A 22780-nucleotide genomic window follows, 5' to 3' on the forward strand; every position below is an offset into this window, starting at 1 on the left:
AGCACTGGTTTCTCGCTGTACCCCTGCAACACACCAAGAATGGGCCAAAACTGAGTACTACTGCTTTTGAACAGGGGTCGGCCGTCAAAATTCAGCTGTAATTTAAATAAGTGTCTATCTGGGACAACAGACCACATCTTATTCTACAGTCCAATGAATAGAGCTTAGTATTCCAAAGTAGTGAAACATTCCACCTGATAGAGTTTCTATATTGTATGCTGTTTTTGTTTTAAGTAATGTTCGCCCATCTTTTGGCAGAGAGGGATGGTTAACTTGTAAAATGCAGAGCAGGGCTGATAACGCAATCAGGGGAATGCTAAACTCAGTGGCCCAGTCAGCAAGAGAATCCTTCAAGTCATCAATAGTGTCACTGAATGCATCACTATGATCCATTTCCTCCTCATCAGACAGAAACCTATCCTTTGGAATCTGTTCATTCCCACTATCTCTGCTGCCCTGAAACTCCTCCTCAAACCATACAGAAGTTTCATCATTGAAGCTCTCTGCATAATTTATTTCAAACTCTTGCCTGCTACACTCACTATCTATTGTCTGTATAAGTTTTATATTGAATTATTTTAACCATTATTATTACATTCCCTTTAATTTCATAGGATAATACTAGCCACTTGTATGGTTGTTCTCCTGGTTCAGTTTTTTTTTTTTTTGTGATGTGATCAACTCTTTATTGTCTTTAGAAATAAAATAACATCCACTCAAACAAACAGACAGGGAAGGGGGAGCAACAGACATATCATCAATAATCAAACAATATGAAAGGAGAACAAAAAAAAGAAAACTTTATATAGTCCAATATGTTGGAAGAAAAACATTGCCATGCATCAATGGTACTAGGTTTAGCTCCTGGTTCAGTTTTGCCATAAGTGGCCAATTGTTTATTGCATTCCTAGATGTGACCTCTAAACATTACCCAGGTTGAGAACTATTGTTTTAGACAACAAAAAAATTATGTGATCAATTTCATTCTTTCAATGTAGATATTTTAATAGTACAGTATATTTATTTTTTATCTCAATCGCCTACAAATATGGCACACATTAGGAATGAGATGACTAGCAATACATGACTAGCAAAAAGAAATAAGCAGGCTTCTGTGATCACAAATAAAACAACATGGAGCATTTCCTTTTCATGTGAAACAATGATTAATCCAGATTTAATTCAACATGACAGATGCAAAATGCTAGAAAAATAAATAAAATAGCGTTCTTATTGTTTTAAGAATGTTTAGCTAAAACAAAAGTAATCTTTAAGTCAAAGATTAGATTTAGATATCAAACAATCTGATTATACAACCATTGAATCACTTTCAGCTTTATAAGTCAATTGCGGTTGCTGAATTTGCTGTGATTTTCCTATCATTTTAACAGCATTAATCTAATCGCCTCGGACATTCCGCAGGCCAGTCTATCGCACCCCATTCGCGCCTGTATTGGCATTCTCATGTTCTTTTCTTTCTCAAAAAAGAGAGTGAACTTCACTTACCTGAACAGCGGTTGTCTGAGATGTCTTCTTCAACATTCAGCGGGAGAAATTTCAACCGACGCATCACGTGATGTCGTGAACCTCATTCACCAACCAGAAAAGCTGCTGTTACCGTGGAGATCGCGCCAAAAAAACAAAAAAAAAAACAATAGTTGACTGCAGTTATTTTAAATAAACTGTTATTTAGAAAAAATATAGATAATAAGTTTTTAACATGATTTTGTGGTGCTTAAAATAAAAAGTATGGAAAACGTAGACTTGGTGGATTAGATGTGGATTAGTTTTTTTAAATTTTTTATTTCAAATTTATAACAACAAATTAAAATAAATAATAATACTTAAAAAAACTAAATTATCATGTTAGTAAATGTATATTTTTTAATGATTACTGAATTTTGTGAACATTGCTGAAAACTAAATACTATATTTATATACATTATTAATCATTTTTTTAAAACAATTGGACATATATTTTTTCACTGACTCATTTATAAGTCAATTATTATTATTATTATTATTATTAATTATTAAAATATTTACATATTTTTCAGAAGGGGGGGGGGGGGGGGTGGGTGATAATCTTGCCTTGAAAATATAGTAGCAGGCTTATAATTGTCCAGTACACAAAGTATGGCCCATAATCGCTACACTGATCTGGGCCACACACCTCCCATGCACAATCGGCCCAAATGTTGTGTGCCGTCATGCAGTGCCATCATTGCCACACTTGGCCCACAGTTGCCTGACATGATGCATGCCAGTGCCGGCGACACGCCAGCAGTGCCATGATGAGGCCACATTTGGGCCAAGTCTGTTTGCTATGCGGGCAACAGTGAAAACTGTACGGTTTGTGCCAAATCTAATAATGCATATAGAATCTAATTAAATTTCTGCAACATCCCAGTGAATCCATTTACTGGGATCATATACTCATTGTGAATGAGGACGGATCAGTCACAGTGACTTGAGTCAGAACAAGGCCCATTATGAATCACTGCATCTAATTAAAAATCATGCAAATAAAGGCCAGGTAAATGCAAGGCATGTACGAAATTGAGTATGAATTTATATGACAGCTGGAGTGTGTAAAAGGGGTTTGAGCTTGTAATGCTAATGTGAAGAAAGACAACAAGGAAGAGAGGATACAAATGCAGATATACATTTTTATAATAATGACCAAAAGCTATCAAACATGGAAAACAGAACTAAACAAGCCATCACAGAAGGAGAAACACAAGGGCTTATACACGAGTAATAGGACTTACAAGACACACCAGCAAACAATCAAGGAGAAACAGGAAACAAAGCAGAACTACAAACTAAAAGACTACAACACAAAAGCACAAAGAACACAAACAGGAGATACATAACAGATCTATGACACGTCACGTCTCACGGCCGTCAAACAGGAAAACACAGTCGTTGTACTTCAATCTCTCTTTATTACAAAATCTTATATTGCTGAGGTTTACACTGTACAAAGGACAGTATATCATACATCGCTGTATTTACAAAATACACTTCTGTATATCAGAGCTAAAAGGCAAATGACTTCAACCACCGCAAGCATCAAATAAGGCAAGAATACTGTATCGACAGTACAGAGATGCATTTGAAAGAGCGATTCATAACCTGAAGAAAAGCGTCATGACTCAGAAACATCAGCATGAAAATAGACATTTGCCATAGAAATATTGACAGAATCATTGTTTCTCCTTCTTCAGTGACTCACAAACAGTCTCATAAATGTACAGAATCTGAGAATTGGGTTTTGTGCTTGTAAACACGCACCAGTCGACAGGGATCTATAGTGTGTGTGTGTGTGTGTGTGTGTGTGTGTGTGTGTGTGTGTGTGTGTGTGTGTGTGTGTGTGTGTGTGTGTGTGTGTGTGTGTGTGTGTGTGTGTGTGTGTGTGTGTGTGTGTGTGTGTGTGTGTGTGTGTGTGTGTGTGTGTGTGTGCTCGTCATGGACAGGTTGTTGACCTCCATGTCAACAGATGTTCACTGCACCCTTGTGTCCCCATAGACCTCTCTATCTGACCTCATTACCATCAAAGCATCTGCCGCGCTCAGGTAAACACCACAGTAACAATCTGAATACTGTAGAAAACATATAGTATCTAATAGCTTCAGTCTTTTAACAGAGCTGCTGACATTATCATGTTGACATTATTAAAGTGAATGCTGATGACAGAATCGTGTCCAATCATTACACTTCAGATTAGGATTTTATAAAATTGGCACATATTCAGCATGTTGAGGTTTGTCCCTGTTAATCACACACGATATCACTATCTACTGTATACAGTGGGGTCCAAAGGTCTGACAATCTGGGATTCAAAATACAATTTCAAACGTGGAAAGAAAAGGAAAGTTTTAAGATTCTTTATTAATTAAAAAAAAAAAAGTTATGACTTTAAATGAATAAGTATCTCAGATTGTGCTCTATTTCTGTGAGACGAATACAGTCAGATGCTCTTTGGATCTATCCGGAGCGGCTGAGGCACATTCATCTTCATTTCTACATTGATAAAAGAATTTGTAATGAAAACTAAAATTAAATTAGAAAAATTAAGTCTTTGCAATATAGCATCAGACTTTTTGGACCCAACTGTATGAATATAAATGTCATATTGTAGTTTATAGTGTTAGAACAGTCAGCCGATGATGATGATGTTGATGATAATGAACTTTCTTTAGACTGCTATTAAACTCCCTGATTTCTCTTGTTCTATAAACACACACTGCTTCGAAGCAATGCGTACTTTACATATAAACTCTCTGTATCCTGATGTAAGGCTTTGGAAGCATCAGATATATTTTTATTGTATTATTATTAAATCAGAGTGCAGCTATAAATGTGTAATTAACATTGGAGAGCTGTGATTTTTATTTCTCCAGTGTTGTAAGCAGTATCGACCTTTAGAAACGTGTGTCGCATGTGATGAAGATGAAGACTGTGAGAAAATGAATTTAAAAAATCCTGTATGTTTCGATGTGCTTGATCTTGTGCCGTCTATCTGTTATAAATGTGTCTCATGCACACACTATCACATTCATTCAAATGCACTGGAGAGTTTCATACAAAATAATGCACAAACTCTAATTGTAAGAACATCTAGTATGTACAGTTCATATAAGATGTTGGCTTAGGATACATAAAAAAAATGATGCCTTGCAAAAGATCACTTGTGGCTTTGAACGTTTCCACAGCGCCACCGAATCCTTCATGTTTCAAAGACCATTCACATGTGGACATTCACAGCCCATTTACTTCGATGACTTGAGTGGGAAAGAAATGCAGGACGGCACCTGAATTTATCCAGGAGGAATTGATGTGATGGTGAAAGTCTTTAAAAGAGCGTGAAGTGATAAATCATTCACAGCAAGAGCAGGAATGTGTAATGAAAAGGTAAATCAGTTTGTCAGATGAGAATCGTAATGCTTACTCAGCGAACAGGGAACGTTCTGGCAAGGTTCTCTCGGAGTTACGAACAAACGTTCTTTCAGTAACGTTTGTAGAACGTTCCTTCAAAGTTACTGTGCTAACGTTTTAGGAACGTTATTAAAGACCAAATACATTATTTATACATCGTTCATGGAACGTTTTTACCTGAAACGTTTAGCTGGACGTTCGTCTAACGTTTTTTAAAATGTTACCACTTTTTTCAGAACGTTCTTAGAACATTTAAAAGTAACGTTCCCATAATGTTTGCAAAATGATCAAATGGAACGACCAATTAACACTCGCATAACCAAGAGAAAAAAAAAGTTTGTAAAACATAAAAAAAAAAGGACATTTGAACTATAAGGGAAATAACTTAAAGGGAACGTTAGCAAAACGTTCTTAGGATGTATTATTGGGTAGAAAGGGAAGACACCGTTGATTCTGTCCGGCTGCAGACGTGGCTCCTACACCTCCTCCTCTTTGGTCTCCTCTTCTCCGACTGAAGGCACATTGGAGCTGTGAGCGTGAGTCCCTGCAGTGCTGCTCATGCCGAGCCTGGCAGCGAAGCCCGAGCCCACGGACGAGTTGCTGCCAGCCTTGGTCTGCGTGCTGCTGGTGCGGGCGATGGCGTGAACCCTGCGCTCCAGGCCGCCGGTGTGATGGGGCGCTCTGATGCCCGGGTCCTGCGCTTTGCCCTCCAGGAAGTACGTGAGCATCTGACCTTTGCCCTTCACGCTGACATTGCCACGACACACCAGATCATAGTCGTTCTGAAGCTGACGGTAGACGTCATCCGTCACCTGGAGGAGCATTTATGTTCAAATCAATATACTTACATGCATATTTATTTCTGTGTGCGTGTGTAAATATCTACAGTATGTATGTGCCTTGTCCACAGTTATTTTGCAGACAGAAAAGTCAATTCAGGATCTTGGAGATGTTTGCAGTGACATTATTTATTATTATGACACAATAAGCAGCACTAAAGGTGCGTCCCATTTCGCGTACACATGCACTATTCTATGATGTTTTAAAGTAGAAATAGTGTGAGAGGTGTGTTCACACTGAAAAATCCAAAAAGAAAAAGTGCACTTAAATTAACGGAAAAACGAAGTGTGGAATGTTGGTCACTTCATGCACCGTCGCAGCTTTAATTACGTAGCGGAGGGGGAGGGGCATCAGACTCCGATGTTGAGTGACAAAATAGAACACTACACAGATGAGTACATAGTGCATAGTGTACAGTGCGTCATTTGGGACACAGCTTAATTCTCACTACTGTAATGAGTGTTTATTTGACTTATGCTTGTTTGTAATTCCTATTATTCTCAATGGATATTTTTTGTCAAAATCATCACAAATGAAAGAAATTTGAACAAATGCTACATGATATTTGTTACATCCCATGATCTCCACCAGAGGGCACTCCTCCCGTCTATTCATTTCTCATATCACATTGCCTGGACTCATTATACTTGATTACTTCCAGCTGTCTCATTATCCTGTTAAATTTTGCCTATATAAGTGTTTTTCACTCACACTTTGCGAAGTCTTGTATGTTGTAAAGGTCCTTGCACACGGAGTCCGATATTTTCGTACGCATTTTTCCGTATTCGTCATTCGGTGGTTCTGAATTGTCAAAACACCTCTCAAAATGCTTGCTAGGGATGAGAAAAACGCATAAAACCAAACCCAATACGAATTTTTTTATGATGCGTACGAAAATTTCGGACTCAGTGGGCAAGGACCTTTACAACATACAAGACTTCGTAAAGTGTGAGTGAAAAACACGTATATGATGAGACAGCTGGAAGTAATCAAGTATTATGAGTCCAGGCAATGTGTTATGGGAAATGATCCAAAGGCAGATTTACTGGGACAATCCAGAATCGTTATCCATACAAAATGCAAAGGTCAAAGAAATGGGCAAACAACCCAAATGAGCTGTAGGGCAGAAAACACAAGCAAAAGTTTAATCATGAAAATAGGCACTAGTGACCGTTTATTGCGTCTGTCACGTGACAGATGAACGAAAGACTCGGAAGATAATTATTTATATTCCCTGTAAATTATCTTTGGCTGCATTTTAATGATCTCTTAATTCAAAATATGATCAAGATTGATTATGTACATGTGTTCAGGGAAAAGTTTAACATTTAAAGCCACTTAAATGAACAAAATGACTCGAATAAAGATTCGAATGAGAGTCAGTCAAATGGTCACTAGTTTTTTGATTCTCTGCCTGTTTTCTGGATGAACCTTTTGCTTGTGTTTTCTGCCCTACAGCTCATTTGGGTTGTTTGCCCATTTCTTTGACCTTTTGCCTTTTGTATGGATAACGATTCTGGATTGTCCCAATAAATCCGCCTTTGGATCAACCCTAGACTTGAAGCAGTTATTCACAATATCAACATTAAAAATAAAGAAATGTAATATAAAAAATAAAATAAAAATATCATTTATTTGCATTACACTAATACTTTATTGCTATGAAAATAACATCACAATTGAACTGTATCTGCAGGTTTTTTTAATCAAATGAAAGGTTTTTAACGATATTTTTAATACCTGCACCAATCAAATGAATATTGTTTGGCTGGGTAGAGCAATGTCTATGGTAACATCCAAACCATAAAATGACTGTAAAAATGCAGATTTAAACAACTTTACAGTTCATATTGCCTAATACTTTGCAAAAAATGCTTTTCTTACTTAGTATTTTTGTCTTGTTTCCAGTCCAAATCACTAAAAAATAAGTGAGTTTTTGCCTAAAACAAGCAAAATTTTCTGCCAAAAAAATCTTGTTTTCCATTTGAATTAAGATTTTTTTGTTTGTTTTCCATTTGAAGTAAGATTATTTTTCTTACCCTATTGTCAGATAATTTAGCTTGTTTTAATAAAAATTGTCTGCCATTGTGGTAGTAAAATAATTCTTGTTTTAAGCAAAAACTCACTTAATTTTTTTTTTTTGTAAACATATCATTTCTTATGTCACTTATATAGTAAATGCTTCAAGATTTAATATATTTTTTTTATGTATTCGGACTGGAAACAAGACAAAAATGCTAAGTAAGAAAAGTAGGCTTTAATTTCTTTATGCAAAATGTATTTTTTTCCTTTAATTGCATGCGATCTGATTATGTTTTTTTTGTGTGAAATTCATCCATAAAGACACATATCACATGCATAAAGGAGTACCTGGATCTTCCCCGGGACCCCAGTGCTGTCCATCCGGCTGGCCACGTTCACCGTGTTCCCCCAGATGTCATACTGTGGCCGTCGAGCCCCGATCACCCCTGCTACCACTGGACCCACATTAATACCTGCGCATTCAGAGATACACACATCAGAACACATCCTCAACAGCGTCGACATTTCACTAAGAATGGGGACATGATGAAAGTACAAGAAAAAGTGTGAACACTTGAACAAATGATTTATAAATAAATAATGATTAATTAATGTCCCAAAATATGATTCCAGAAATTAGGTTTTGATTTTGAGGTTGTTGTATTTGGTCATTGCCATGTCTTTAATAGTATTGTAGAAGAAGTATAGTAAAACTTGGATAAAATAATTTTAATATTTTTATATAATTGAAATTTTTAAAGAGTTAGTTTCACCCACAAATTAACATTCTGTCCTTACTTTCTCATTTATGCAATCGCCAGATACTTTTATCCAAAGCAACTTATATTGTTTTGAAGTTGTACTGGTCATTTGACATGTTTTACATGTACTGTATATCAATTCATGATAGGAATGTCATTCCAAACCTCGTTTTATTAAATGTGTAATGTTTCAACAGTTTTTGCTCATACAATGAAAGTCAGCAGTGTCCAGAGCAACAAAACACAAACCACAGTGACTTTCACTGAACGGAAAATAAAGCACTGAAAACTTTTTTAAAATATTGTTTGTGTTTCACTGCTAGAAAATAACACAGGTTTGTACATGAGGGAGAGTAAATGATGAACTGAATAAATAATAAATTAGTAATTTTTTTCTCAAATATTTCAAAAAAGGTTCTAAAATATAATTGTTGCTTCTCTTGACAAATGGTATAAAAAGTGCAGATTAGGTGGAGGGATTGATGTGAACACAGCAGTGTAGGTTTATCAAAGCTTACCCACTCTCAAGACAAAATCATTATAGGACTGATAGTTGATTTCATCAAGAACGTCAAACATTTCAATGGCATAGTCTGCTATGGTGCTCAAATGGGCAGCAGTGGATTTCTTTGCCTGTAAAGGAGAAACAAATCATGTTCACAGATGTTCTGTAGGTATTTCTGCATTTTTAAATTTGTAGCTGATTTAGTGACCTTGGTCCCGATGGTGGGCACCAGCCCCACCGCTGCCATATACGTGCTGCCGATGGTCTTGATCTTCTCGATATCCTTGTAGCACTCTTTGTCCATGAGCTGCAAAACAAGTGAAACAGGACTTGAATAGATCAGGAGTGCCAGCACGATCACAGGAATGTTTCCCGATGTCCTGTAAAAGTAGGAAAATGACCTCGTCGAAGTCAGCGATGATCTCGTTGAGCAGTCGCAGACACTCGACACCCATGTTGTTTCCGTCCAGCTCGATGTAGAAGTCATTAAAGTTGGGAATGGAGGCAAACAGCACTCCCACCTGAGCATAGGACTGGTAATAAAGATCCTGCCACACGAGAACCAGACAGTCAGCTCAGCGATTCTCTTACATTAATGTGCTCATGACATGTTTTGAAGTCCTCTCACCATGTTTCTGGGGTTGGACAGTAGGAAGTGTTGTGCCACGTGAGCAGGCAGCAGGTTGAAGAGAATCCTCTTGTTGTCCAGTTTGACTTTCTCCATGCCGTCTCTCTCCTCCTCGGCCTGTGAGACACACACACACACACACACACACACACAGAGAGAGAGAGAAAGACACGTTCAGTGGGATAATCCCAGCGGACAGGGAACGTTCTAGCAAGGTTCTCTCAAAGATATAAATAAACGTTCTCCCTGTAACGTTAACAGAACGTTCAAAGGTATCTGGTCTTTAATAATGTCCACAAAAGTTTTTTGTCAGTGCAAAACATTATTTATACATTGTTCATGGATCCTTTTTTCCTGAAACGTTTTAGTTGGATGTTCGTCTGACATTTTTTGAATGTTACTTGTTTCAGATCGTTCAGAGAACATTACATTTACATGATGGGGGTTGAACTTCTGCGTTCCTGAGAAACTTTTCGTTCACTTGCATCACGCTCGTGATGGAAATAATATGAGGTGGGAGGAAACAATGCATTTTAGTGCTTTTGCAAGTAAACACAAAACGTTTCTCAGGGGAACATAATACAGTTGCGCTTTATTTCGATAGTCCACTTTAGACATTCTACTTAAGTGTGACGCGAAGGCTTGAGTTTTAGGAACCGTGTGCAGTTTATTGGTTGCAGATGATGGGATGTCATCAGGATGATGAAGAATGCAGGACACTCAGCGAGATACACAAAATACCAGCTCCAAACACACACTTACGAATCTTATGTTTCGAATCAGTGGTTTGTAAAACTGCCAAACTCATGTGATTTCAGTAAACAAGGCTTTTTTACATTATAACTGTTTCAAAACGTTTGGAAATGTCAGTGGTTCACTGTTGTGGGCGATGATCTTTGTGAAGCCATGAATCATGCAGATTCAGTGAGATCGCCCCGCAGCGGCGAATCACTGAACACATGTCTATGTCTATTACCGGAGTATGAAGTGTCTAAACCGGATTTACACTGCAGGTCTTGATGCCCAATTCAGATTTTTGGACTATATCTGCATTTACACTACACTTGGTGAAACGAACAAAAAAGCACATTATGAAATCAAGAAATCAATTTCTATAGTACGTGAGTTTCGCCTAAGTGTCTAATTCCGGATCTCTGGTGAGTTTTATACATTAGTAGATGTTTTAATGAGGTATTTGTATAATTAAAAGGAATAATAGTAGTTAATAGTGTCTGTTTAGCTGAATCCAAGGGAATCCGTCAGAGCAAACAGCCCGGAAAATACAAATAAGGGGAAAAGGCTTTAAAAACCCAGAGACGTTTGCAAGGCAAGAGAAAACTTTCCACTGAGTGCAGCGCTTAAATAGGTCACCAGTAATCATCCTGCAATACGGGTGCAATAGTGTCAAAACTCAGGGAAAGAGACCTCTAGTGGCGCTCCAGTAATTTTGCAACTACATGTTCACTAACTCTCATTAGAGTATTGGTAGACTGTTGTGGACTGTTAGGTTAGGGTTAGTAGAATATGTTGACATGTAGTTGCAAAGTTACTTATAGTTAGTAGAATGTTTTAAGTACAATATTGAAATAAGGTGCTACCCACAAAACTTTTGCAAAGTTTATAATTTAGAAAAATATTAATTTCCCCCCACATCTCATATGTTTTAATCACCATGTCCCTTCAGGAGCTCCGCACATTTCCTGCTGTGTTCCACAGATCTTACAGTCTCAGAGCGATTTTTATTGCTTTTTGGTTTCCAAAAAAAAAAAAAACTGACACAAAGCCCATTGGTGGAAAAATGCTGCTAATGTTTTCTCACAGCATCTTTTATAAATAAAAAAATTATAAAAAAATGTAAACTTAGGGCCACTCCACTAACATAACTTCACTGCTATTATTATGGCTACTTTATGTAAAAATGCTGCTTGTTCTGCTAAATTAATATATTCAAATAATGTAAAAATATTTATTCAAAAATATTGATCTGTGACAGACATCAGCTCAAACTTCCCTGCAACAATACAGAGAAAATGAAAAAAGGAAAAATACTGACGGACAGTCAGATTATGGCCAGTCAAGTCAAGTCATCCTCATTTATATAGCGCTTTTAACAATGTAGATTGTTTCAAAGCAGCTTTACAAAGATAAACATATAATTTAAGGTAACAGAGATTGGTTTGGTTTTATAGTGGTTCTTGAAAAATGTTTTTTCCAGCTAAAGTTAGTTTTGATTGATTCACTTTCGTCTAAATGATCATTTGTTATTAAATTAGGGGCCGCTAAGACGACACCGTTCTCTCTAAACAGACTTTAAACGTGAACCTGTGATAGACGCTGATGGTGTTCACATGCACATTAAGAATTGATTCTATAGGTATGTGCGTTTGAATATATGTGCGCAGGTTTGTAATTCCTTACAAACCATGCCTAAACAAACTACTTGTCTTGTCTATAAATTTTGATGCAGAATTTTATTTTATCTTATCACTTTGGGTAGGTACGCGAACCGAAAAATTCCACAACGCTTTATCTGTAGAGTGGTATAGGGATCCTCCATAGGGAGAGGCTAGTTGGCACTTCAGAAATGGCGTTGGTGTCGGCAGTGTTTCTTGTTGTTCTCCACGTACCTGAGTGGCCCAGAGGAAGTCGAGCCGGAGTTTGAGGTCCATCTGTCTGGAGTGAAGGGCCAGAGCGGTGGAGAAGAGCAGCAGAGAAACGATGGGCTCCAGACCACGAACACTCAGCAAGCCCCAACTGCACTCCAAAACACACATCAGCAGAGAGTCAACACACTGATTCAGCTTCTGCTTCTGGCAAAGCTTGAACACAGATAACAAAATATATATTAAAAAAAACGCTTTCCTAACTACCCCTTTACATTATGAAAAATCTATGTCAGAATGTTTGCTGAATATTCAAAACAATCCAGTTTCTTAAAAAAAGTTTTAAAACCCATTTTCTTGATTATGCAGCCATTAAGGGAACGTTCCATTTCATCATTCTTCAAACATTATTGGAATGTTACTTTTGAATGTTCTCTCAACGTTCTGAAACAAGGTGATACATTTATAAAAATGTTAGACGAATGTCCAACTATAACATTTCAGAAAAAAAAAACTTCATGAATGATGTATAACTAATGTTTTTGTGCTAACATTTTGAGAACATTATTAAAGACCAGATAACTTTGAATGATCATTCTAATAACGTTACTGGAAGAACATTTGTTCATGACATAAAAATGATGTACTTAAAACAGAAGGGTTTTTCGTGTACAGACGATAACATTGTCAAAAAGATTCCCATTTACACGGATCCACGAAAACAATTAAAATGCATATTACACAGTACATGTAACATGCATGACGTCACCATTTTCACAAATTCGCAGTTTTGTAGTTTACACGAAGACAAACATGATAAGGGTATCGGTTTCAAATACTTGCACTTTGAATCCCGTTTTCAAAAGTTTGCATTTTCAGGCCCCAAAAACACATTTGTGGTGTAAATGAATGGCCAAAACAATTAAAAGGTTTTCAGTTTTTAATTAAAAACAGTGTCATGTAACCTTTCCAGAATTTTAAAGTTCTTAGAACATGCTGGGTAATAAGTCATACATGCTACAGTCTTGTTTTTGAGCTCACTTTAGCTTAGTCCAGTTTAACTTTATTGTTCATTCTGTGTGTCACAGTACGGAAATTTGGCACTTGTATCATCCATATTGTCACGATTAGCCACGCACTCCCTGGGTGATCACGGACTACATTTCCCATAATGCATCTCCCTGGACGGATTACACCATACACCTGCACTGCGCTGATTACACACACACACACCTGCATTTCATTCACACACACACATATAAACCACTTCTACGCGCCACACCAGTGTGAAGTCTTGACTTTCCTGGCTGTCATTACTGAACGGTTCTTCCTGTGGATTTATTGTTACCTTGACCTCGGATTGTATATCCCGTTTCTGCTAGTTCTCTGCCCGCCCCGACTTGGATTGCTTACTGGACCTTGCTTCTCGCTGCCTACCCTGACCATTCCCTGTTATCTGGTTTGTCTCTGCCTTGTCTCCGTTGCCCTGTTTGCTGTTGTTGATTCCTGCCTGTTTGACTACTCTAATAAATGCTGCAAAATTATGGATCCCCTTGTGTCTGCTGCGTCATAACACATATTTCGAAAATACATCCACATGAATTCTTACACATTGACACAAACACAGAATTAAACAAAATTCCAAGCATCCCACGCAATAATAATAAAAAGCTTCATCAGAAAAATCTATTCTATATAAAAACTATTCTCTTTTTATATATATTATATTATATATTATAGATTATATATATTTGATGAGACAACAAAATATTCCAAGGCACTCACGTGGTTAAGTGTAAAAGGCCTTTAATAAATTGGGCTAAATCTTTAAAACATTGTTGGGAAGGCTGTGTCAAGCTGAAACACATTTTTTTTTAAATGGTTTAATTATTTAGCCAACTTTATTAAAGTTTTTTTGTACGCTTAACCAAAGTCCCTTTAAGACAAGTCATTTAATTTGGTTGCCATCTTTGAAATGCCTCTAGGCCATGCAAATGCAGCTCCTATCTCTTTAAATGGAGAAACATCAAATTCTTCAAAACGGTTTGCCACTCTTATGAATAAATTTCATTTTTGAAATAACCAATGAAATCTGAAAACAACCGTCTCATAAATTTAGATCCCTTTCAGTCAGTCACTATGAGCAGTCACGCCGCTCGGACTGCTTCATATGAGACCGCTTCAGCACTGGCTTCGCGATCGAGTCCCGAGATGGGCATGGCAGCAGGGCACGTTCTTGGTGCTAGTCACTCGGGCCTGCCGTCAAACCCTCACCTCGTGGTCGAACCTCTCTTTTCTATGGGCCGGAGTGCCCTTGTTGTTACAACAAGGTTTTTGTATCAACAGATGCCTCAGCCACGGGTTCGGGTGCCATGTGCAATGGACAAACTGCCAAGGGCTCCTGGGCAGGACCCCAGTGACTTTGGCATGTCAATTGCCTTAAGTTGCTGGCTGTATGTTTAGCTCTGCACCGTTTTTGGACGTTGCTGAAGAGCAAGCACGTACTGGTCCATTCAGACAACACGGCGACAGTAGCGTACATCAAACATCAGGGTGGTCTGCGCTCCAGTCGTATGTCGCAACTCGCACACCCTCTCCTCTTATGGAGTCAGAAGCACCCGAGGTCACTTCGCGCTATTCAGATCCCGGGAGAGCTGAATCGTGCAGCCGACGAGCTCTCACGACTTCGGCCATATCCTGGAGAAAGGGGACTCCATCCCCAGATGGTTCAGCTGATTTGGGAAGAGTTCGGTGACGCACAGGTAGACCTGTTTGCCTCCCCAGACACTTCCATTTGCCGCTGGTTTTACTGCCTGACCGAGGGGACCCTCGGCATGGATGCACTAGCACCGCAGGGCCTCCGCAAGTATGCGTTTCCCCCAGTGAGCCTTTTTGCACAGGTTCTGTGCAAAATCAGGAAGGACGAGTAGCAAGACCTTTTGGTTGGACCTCACTAGCCCACCCAGACGTGGTTCTCCAAACTGGTGCTCCCCGCGACAGCCCCTCCCTGGCCTGTTCCTCTGAGAAAGGACCTCCTTTCTCAAAGACGGGGCTCCCTCTGGCACCCGCGTCCCTATCTTTGGAACCTGCACCTGTGGGTCCTGGACGGCACACGGAAGGTTTGAGACCTCAGGTGGTGGCTACCATCACTTCAGCTAGAGCATCGTCCACTAGACACGCCTACACTCTGAAGTGGAACCTCTTCATCACCTGGTGTTCTTCTATCCGAGAAAACCCAAGAAAATGCCTAATCAGTAGAGGGGGTTAAATCCTTCTCACCCCCCACATATGCCATCCTGGGACCTCACAGTTGTTCTATCTGCGCTGCAGAGAGTTCCCTTAGAGCCATTGCACTCAGTCGAGCTAAAGTATCTTTCCATGAAGACGACGCTCCTAGTTGCTTCGGCCTCCATCAAGAGGGTAAAGGACCTGCAGGCATTTTCGGTTGATGAAGCGTGCCTGGAATTTGGGCCGGCTAACTCTCACATCATCTTGAGACCCCGGCCTGGATATGTGTCCAAGGTTCCCACCACTCCCTTCAGGGAGCTACACTCGGAAGAGGCAGACCCAGTCTTGGCACTGCTCTGTCCAGTACGCGCCCGTCATGCTTACGTTGACAGAATGCGGTGTTTCAGGACCTCAGACCAGCTCTTTGTCTGTTACGGTGGGAAGCTGAAGGGAAAGGCTCTCTCCAAGCAGAGGTTGTCACACTGGATAGTGGACGCCATTGACTTGGCTTATCAGGCGTGCCATGCCCCCAATGGATGAAGGCACACTCCACCAGGGGTGTGGCTTACTCCTGGGCTCTAGCGCATGGCGCCTCGCTCACAGATATCTGTAGAGCTGCTGGCTGGGCAACACCTAACAATTTCAAGAGATTCTACAATCTCCGTGTAAAGCCAGTGCCCTCTCGTGTACTAGCTTTCAGTAGCCAGAAAGTAGAACCTGCTCTTGTGTCATTGCTTGGTGCACCATTCCACTCCATGGACTGGATACGTGCGCTATTTTACTCAGATGAGTATTTTACTCAACATTTTACCATAGACCCTGAGTTCCTCCTGCACTGTTGATGCCATTATTAGAGTGCATGCCCTGTTGGTCAGCCCTCCAGATCGGTTAGGTGCCTCCATGTGCATGGTTCCCCGGTTAGGCAACCCCCAAATGTGTATTTCCACGGTAAGTCTCCTCCGAGCACGTGTCTTTCCCTCGGCAAGACCCTCTTGCCATCTCGAGGTTGAAACATTCCAACCTGCGGGCTGGATACCTCTGAGTTCTCCATATGCATCCCGTACTCGGGTCATATGCGTATTTAAGTCCTCCCTGCGGGTAGGCGCTGTTACATATTCCATTTGGGATATGCTATGCAGTATACCTTGGTATTCTTGAGTTAGCCTGGCCCTTCACTCGTGCTAGCCTCACGACAAGGAGCTGGGGCTTGAGCAGGACACTGGAAGACAGCTGCAGTGGCGAGATTATATTCGTAACTCGTAGTGACTGACTGAAAGGGAATGTCTCGGTTACATATGTAACCCTCGTTCCCTGACGGAAGGAATGGAGACGTTACGTCCCCATGCCACTTCCACTGTACCGCTGAAAAGACCGGGGCACACAGTCTTGGCTCCTCAGCAGGTAACATAATGCGAGATTGCACCCACGGCTCCATTTATACCCACGCCGTGAGGCAGAGGTTGCATTCGTTTACTAATACTCGAAGGTGATAGGGCTCTCTAGCAAAACCCCCATTTCGTCAATCACTGACGTAACGTCTCCATCCCCTCCGTTACGTATGTAACCCCAGGGAACGAGGGTTACATACGTAACCAAGATGTTTCTTCACGCTCGAATCATGACAGAAAACAGCATCTTTCAGCTGAATCAGTTGAAGCTGACTATTTCTATAGCAACCGTAGCATCTAACGGCAGCTGCAGTGAAGCGATGACTTTACCAATCCATGATTGGCTCTTATTTAGACGGCAGGTATTATTCCGCCATATTGAGCGTTGCATTTTTCCCCATTCAAAACAATACATAGACAGCAACATAGTGTCGGCACAGATCCGGGCCACAGCTGGTAGGGGAAAGCGGGGCACCACCTAACACAGGCCTAGTTAATTTTTCATCTATTTTTGGTGTTTATTTTAAATTAGACAAATCTGATATTATTTTAATCTCCAATATGTTATTTAACAGTTCATATAATTCTTAAATGCTTCGCTAACTAGTAGAAGACGCTAGCAGGGCTTAAATCCCAGTTGTGCTGGTGGGGCATGTTGTCACACTGGATTGCAAGGAGCCCCTATTAGAACTATGATATCATATTCTATACTTGAGAAAACATGAGAAAAATGTGAATAAAGACAGAGTCAATGTTCAGAAATTATCAATTATGATTATGTTTTGAAACATGATGTATAGCTGTGTTGTCCGGTGTGTTCGTTGTCAAACTATTTTATTTTATTCTATTTTATACAAATTATTTTATTTTTAATAATTAAAAAATGCCATTATTTTATATAAAAAGTTATAATTGTATTTTATTGAGAAAATATTTTAGTTTGTCTTGTTTATATTTTTTTATTAGATCAGATAACATTTTAAGCTGTCAAATGGTCATGTTACAATGTGCCCCACCTATGGGGCATGTTGTCATATTTCACTTCCATTCTTTCGGGGTAAATCAAGAAAAAAGTATACACTGTATTAATAAAACAAAACCACATAATTGTAGTAGACATGTGTGTAATTAATGTGGGAAAAAATAAATACTATGAACCCTACATGTGGACTCAACGCGTACCAGATGTGGGCCGGATCTGGGCCGACACTATGTTGCTGTCTGGGTATATTTAAATATCACAATTGCCTGTTTTTTAAAGACAATAAAGATTGTTATTTAGATCTTCCTTGTCTCCATTGCTCGCTGCAACCATCACATGACACAGGGATCTATATAAAACCTTTTCTTTGAGCGGCAGTTCCCTGCTTCAGCCGTCTCTCACCCTGAAGTGTGTCTCAATCCGCTGAGCTCCAGAACGGTGATGTACAGCACCACCAGCAGCAGTAACAGGATCATTTTGGGCAGCCAGGACACTCGCAGGAACAGCGCCATGGTCAGCGTCCCCACTATGCAGGATAGGAAGGCGTACTGGGCACCTTCACATGGGAGCTCGGCCATGGTGCGGTTCAGTCCTCCGGCCGGATCAATGATCACGATGGAGTGCGTGGAGTTAGCGGGCCAAAGCCATGGCAAACAACCCACCTGAGAGAGAGAGAGATAGAGATAGAGATAGAGATAGAGAGAGAGAGAGAGAGAGAAAGAGAGAGAGAGAGAGAGAGAGAGAGAGAGAGAGAGAGAGAGAGAGAGAGAGAGAGAGAGAGAGAGAGAGAGAGAGAGAGAGAGAGAGAGAGAGAGAGAGAGAGAGAGAGAGAGAGAGAGAGAGAGAGAGAGAGAGAGAGAGAGAGAGAGAGATTGATGATACTACACATGGCTTCTTTACAGTATTGAAATACTGGGACTACTGGTGAGATGCTCTAGTCAGTGATGACTGTAAGAATGATTTTAAGATGATTTACCACACAGGCCTGAGCCACAGCATATATTAAGAGCACTATGAAAACACACAGAACAGTCCGGATCTGTATGGTTAGGCATCCTGGAAAACACTGAGACAGACAGACAGAGATTAGAGAAGGCTTGCATGGTGGAAGATCAGTTTACAAAATATGAACAAGCAAATATCTTCATCTGTGTTTTGATCCTTATGGGTTTGAAACTACATGAGGGTGAGTAAATGAAGACAGAATTTAGATTTTTGGGTGAACTAACCCTTTAATGCAATTTTATATAGCAACTTTTAAAAATGTTTACTGCAATGCTGCTAAGAATATCTTAATATTTACTCACATTAAAACATTTTTCTGTCTTGAACCTGAACATGAAACTAGTTTGACATAGCTGGCCCGGGTGAGTGAGTTTCTTACCTGAACTCTCGTGATGTGCAGGTACATGATACACACGACTAGAAAACATATGCAGAAGACCAGCAACACCAGCACAACAGTCCCCCTGAGAGCCACAGACACAACAAAACATGAAAAATAATAATACTAGTCAATGCACAGAAGAACTGACACTGTTATTTATATCAAGTTCAGCACAAATACTTCTTCTAATGACACCAACCTCAGTTTACAATCATTAGTTAAGTATAGTGAAACAGAGAAAATTGTATTGTGATACTCTGACGCATATATCGTGATTGTGCGTACCCTACTGTCTGAGTCTGATCACTTTATTTCATTACAGAGATGCAAGAATACAATACAAACAACAGATCACGTTAAAATGCAGCTTAAAATATAATAATATGCTATAATGCAAAATAAACAGTTTTAAGTACTGATGTTTATTGTTAAGTTCAAATATATATCGTTTTCATCTTAAAACTGGAGTCCGTCCATTGAGAGTAAAGCAGGCAGAAATAGTTGTAGGCTATGTGGAGGAATGTGCTGAAGACCTATTGTCACAACACCATTACTCAATTTTTATTATTCATGTCTGGAAAATGTAGTATCTCACCCAAAACATTTCATTCATGCTTCAAAACCTAGTTCTTGGGAAGGATAATTTATGAAATTTAATTTATGAGAGGTAATTTATGATTTAATTACAGCTGTACTTACATGCAGGCTACATGTTTGTTTGTTTTAAAATATAAGTACAATGTAAAAACACATATGTACACAAAATAATCAAATGATTAATTTAAAGGTTAGTAGATAGTGGTTAAAGAAACCTAATAAAAAAGTGGGACCGAAAATTTTTATTTATAAAGCACATTTATTTTTGTAGTAATTTTTACACACTTTATACACAAAAATGTTGAAATAGGGCTAAAAAGACAAGGGCTGTTTCAACTCTGTGTAAATAGCTATTTTATCTTCCTATTCAAGCAACTGTTAATTTTCAGTTTGCATGTAACACATTTCTACAAAAATAAACTGCTGTTGGTGTTCAGGGTTGTGATGTTTCTCCATGTTCAAAAATGCTAGTGATTGTGCTGGGCAAACTCCATACTGTACATGTTCATAACTTGATTGGTTGATTGGCACGACTGTGATTAATATTTAATTACAATGGCAGGACATTTACCATTAGTTTCAGACATTAAAACATTGTATGTCAGATATTTATGGAATATAGTACATGCACGTCTGACATATTTTGATCACTGAATGGATAATTTTGCATGCGATGTCTGACAAGATGAAAGAATATTTAGAATTTGTCAATTTCACTGAGAATCATCAGTTTTGTTCAGCAAGCCATGTGCATTTAGTTAGTGTGCAAATTGTACTTACTCTTTTGCACACATGGGCCAAAACACATGCAATTTGCTTATATAAGAAATTCAAATTCTTGACGTCAACAAGAAATGAATTGTTCAGAGTTCTGACTTATTGTTTAGAGAAAAAATTGAGAATTGAGCCAAAGTGAACAACAGTAACGTCTAAACCGTAGCATAGATGTTACTAGATCTTCACTGTATGTGTAGCATTGAGATTGGTTCAGCCTGAAGGGGGCGCCCTCATACTATTGACCATGGATAGTATTTCTCTGTCACAACAATACCTGGTGTGGCTGAGTGAAACCCTGCTGTACGTACTGTGGTATGATGAGAAGGTAGAGGACGCCGAACAGGACAGCAAGGACGAGAGACAGAACGACAGCGCCGGTGAAGTACTCGTCATTCAGCTGATGATACTAAAGACAAACATCACACTGTCACTGCCATATTCACAGAGAGTTTGCTTAAACATGGTCAAAAACAGAAGAGAAATGCTGAGCAGTTACAGCAGCACAATTTCATGAGAATAAACCGAAATCCACGTTCATGAATGAGTTTATACCATGTCCTAACCAGACACAACACTGTGACGTGATAAAAGGCATCTTTTTTGAAAAGGCACAGTTTTTGTCTAAAAAAGCCACAACAGTGATATGTGATGATTCTATTTTAGAAATGGTTTCTATTTCTGCGCCTACAGGCTCTTCTGATTGGCTGTGATTTGTGATTGATTACAGTGGACAGAGTGGACACAGTGGTGCGGTCAGATTAGGGAAATTTCACGGGCAATAAAGGTCCATTATCTATTGTCAATAGTGTAGTGTATGAAGCACAGCTCACACAGAAGTCACTTTCAAACCAAGCAGCTTTCTGTTTGTCAGTGCTGTGAAACCTGCTTTCACAAGATCACACTTACATATAATTAAATAGAGTAAAGGTTATGCGTATTTGGCCTGCTGTCTGAGAGGAGGGCTCCAAGCTCGGAGTTTGGCCCGAACCTAGAGTAATCCCCCATCCCAGGTTGGGATAGGAATAGTTAGAAGTGAGGAGATGGGGTGGTGGAGGGATGCTGGAAAACTGGCATAGAACAGAGGTAAGTCTGCTGTATATATACCTCCTGATGCTAATTAAGTTGACTGGATGAGCTCCTCCCATGATAATTATGTTAATTATCTAAACGTGCTCCACCTGAACTTTGTTAATAAAAAATCATTTGGGAAATCTTTCACCCTCATACAAAATTCCAGATTGCATGTATTTCAACTGAAATAACTGGATTTCACCAGTTAAAATTTGCAGAAAAACAGTAAATGCGACCACATACAACCGTGCGTCTGCAGCAGACTTCATTTAGTCCACTAGAACTGTTTAACCTCAGTACACGACACAGTGATGACTGATGACACGTATTAATGGAGGATTTATGGCTCTCACCCGGTGCTCTCTTTCAAAGTCTCTGTACATGAGCGTGAGGTAGTTCAGGTCAGCCGTGTCGGACTCCGTCTGCCGGGCCTCGATCAGACGGCTGATGTAGCGGTTGACGCGTGTCCCCGGGCTGCTCTGAGCGGCGTTGGCCGCCGTCGATGTGCGGTTCCTTAGCTTCTCCGGTGCAGAGCGGAGAACCCTTCTCTGCCAACGGACGATCACATCATGAAGCTGTGAAGCCTTTATCAGACTGTCAGTCCAAATCTGATTTTTGTGCATATCCGATTGGAATCCAATCATATATATGTGGCAAAAAAAATCACATTTTGGGCCAGATTAACTAAACAGGGCAAATAAGTGTAATGATGGGATGGGAGAGGAAACTTCTGCGGGTGAATCTACTGACAAGGCGCAAATTAAAGAACACAGACGCACTAGCTCATTTCCATAATGATCAATGCAATCTAGAGCAACTAGTGATCTACTAACAACACAGTCACAGCGAATTAAAAGTAACATGGCTTGGCAAATTATGTTTAGATAGCGTCTCTGGCCAAAAAAAATGAATACGAGTGGAGAAGATTCTCTCCCTTCTTTCACACCCTGTCTGTTCCCTGTGGTTCCTTCTCCTACAGCAAGTATCACAGTATGTCAAGCACTAAATGGGTTAAGATGCTTTTTTTCTGGGCATTAAATAATGACGCAA

General features: G+C 39.5%; 1 protein-coding gene across 2 annotated transcripts in view; it reads right to left on the bottom strand.

Annotated features, from left to right (window-relative positions):
- Window positions 1–2928: 2928 nt before the first annotated feature.
- Window positions 2929–22780, bottom strand: part of adcy1b (adenylate cyclase 1b) — an 82670-nt gene continuing 62818 nt past the window's right edge. Inside the window, exons 9-20 of one of the 2 annotated variants that reach the window (XM_077217270.1) lie at window positions 22084–22278; window positions 20968–21065; window positions 19283–19367; window positions 18875–18964; window positions 18301–18560; window positions 12325–12451; window positions 9698–9814; window positions 9471–9617; window positions 9278–9376; window positions 9083–9197; window positions 8152–8276; window positions 2929–5753 (exon numbers count right to left, since the gene is read on the bottom strand). In XM_077217270.1, the coding sequence (XP_077073385.1) occupies window positions 5418–5753; window positions 8152–8276; window positions 9083–9197; window positions 9278–9376; window positions 9471–9617; window positions 9698–9814; window positions 12325–12451; window positions 18301–18560; window positions 18875–18964; window positions 19283–19367; window positions 20968–21065; window positions 22084–22278 (1794 nt within the window). In that variant the 3' untranslated portion in view covers window positions 2929–5417. Of the gene's footprint in view, window positions 5754–8151; window positions 8277–9082; window positions 9198–9277; window positions 9377–9470; window positions 9618–9697; window positions 9815–12324; window positions 12452–18300; window positions 18561–18874; window positions 18965–19282; window positions 19368–20967; window positions 21066–22083; window positions 22339–22780 lie in introns of both variants that reach the window. The other variant, XM_077217269.1, reaches the window with a different exon arrangement.

Source organism: Siphateles boraxobius, unplaced genomic scaffold, assembly GCF_051911475.1.
Source record: "Siphateles boraxobius isolate OS27281-9 unplaced genomic scaffold, OSU_SipBor_1 72, whole genome shotgun sequence".
Classification (NCBI taxonomy): domain Eukaryota; kingdom Metazoa; phylum Chordata; class Actinopteri; order Cypriniformes; family Leuciscidae; genus Siphateles; species Siphateles boraxobius.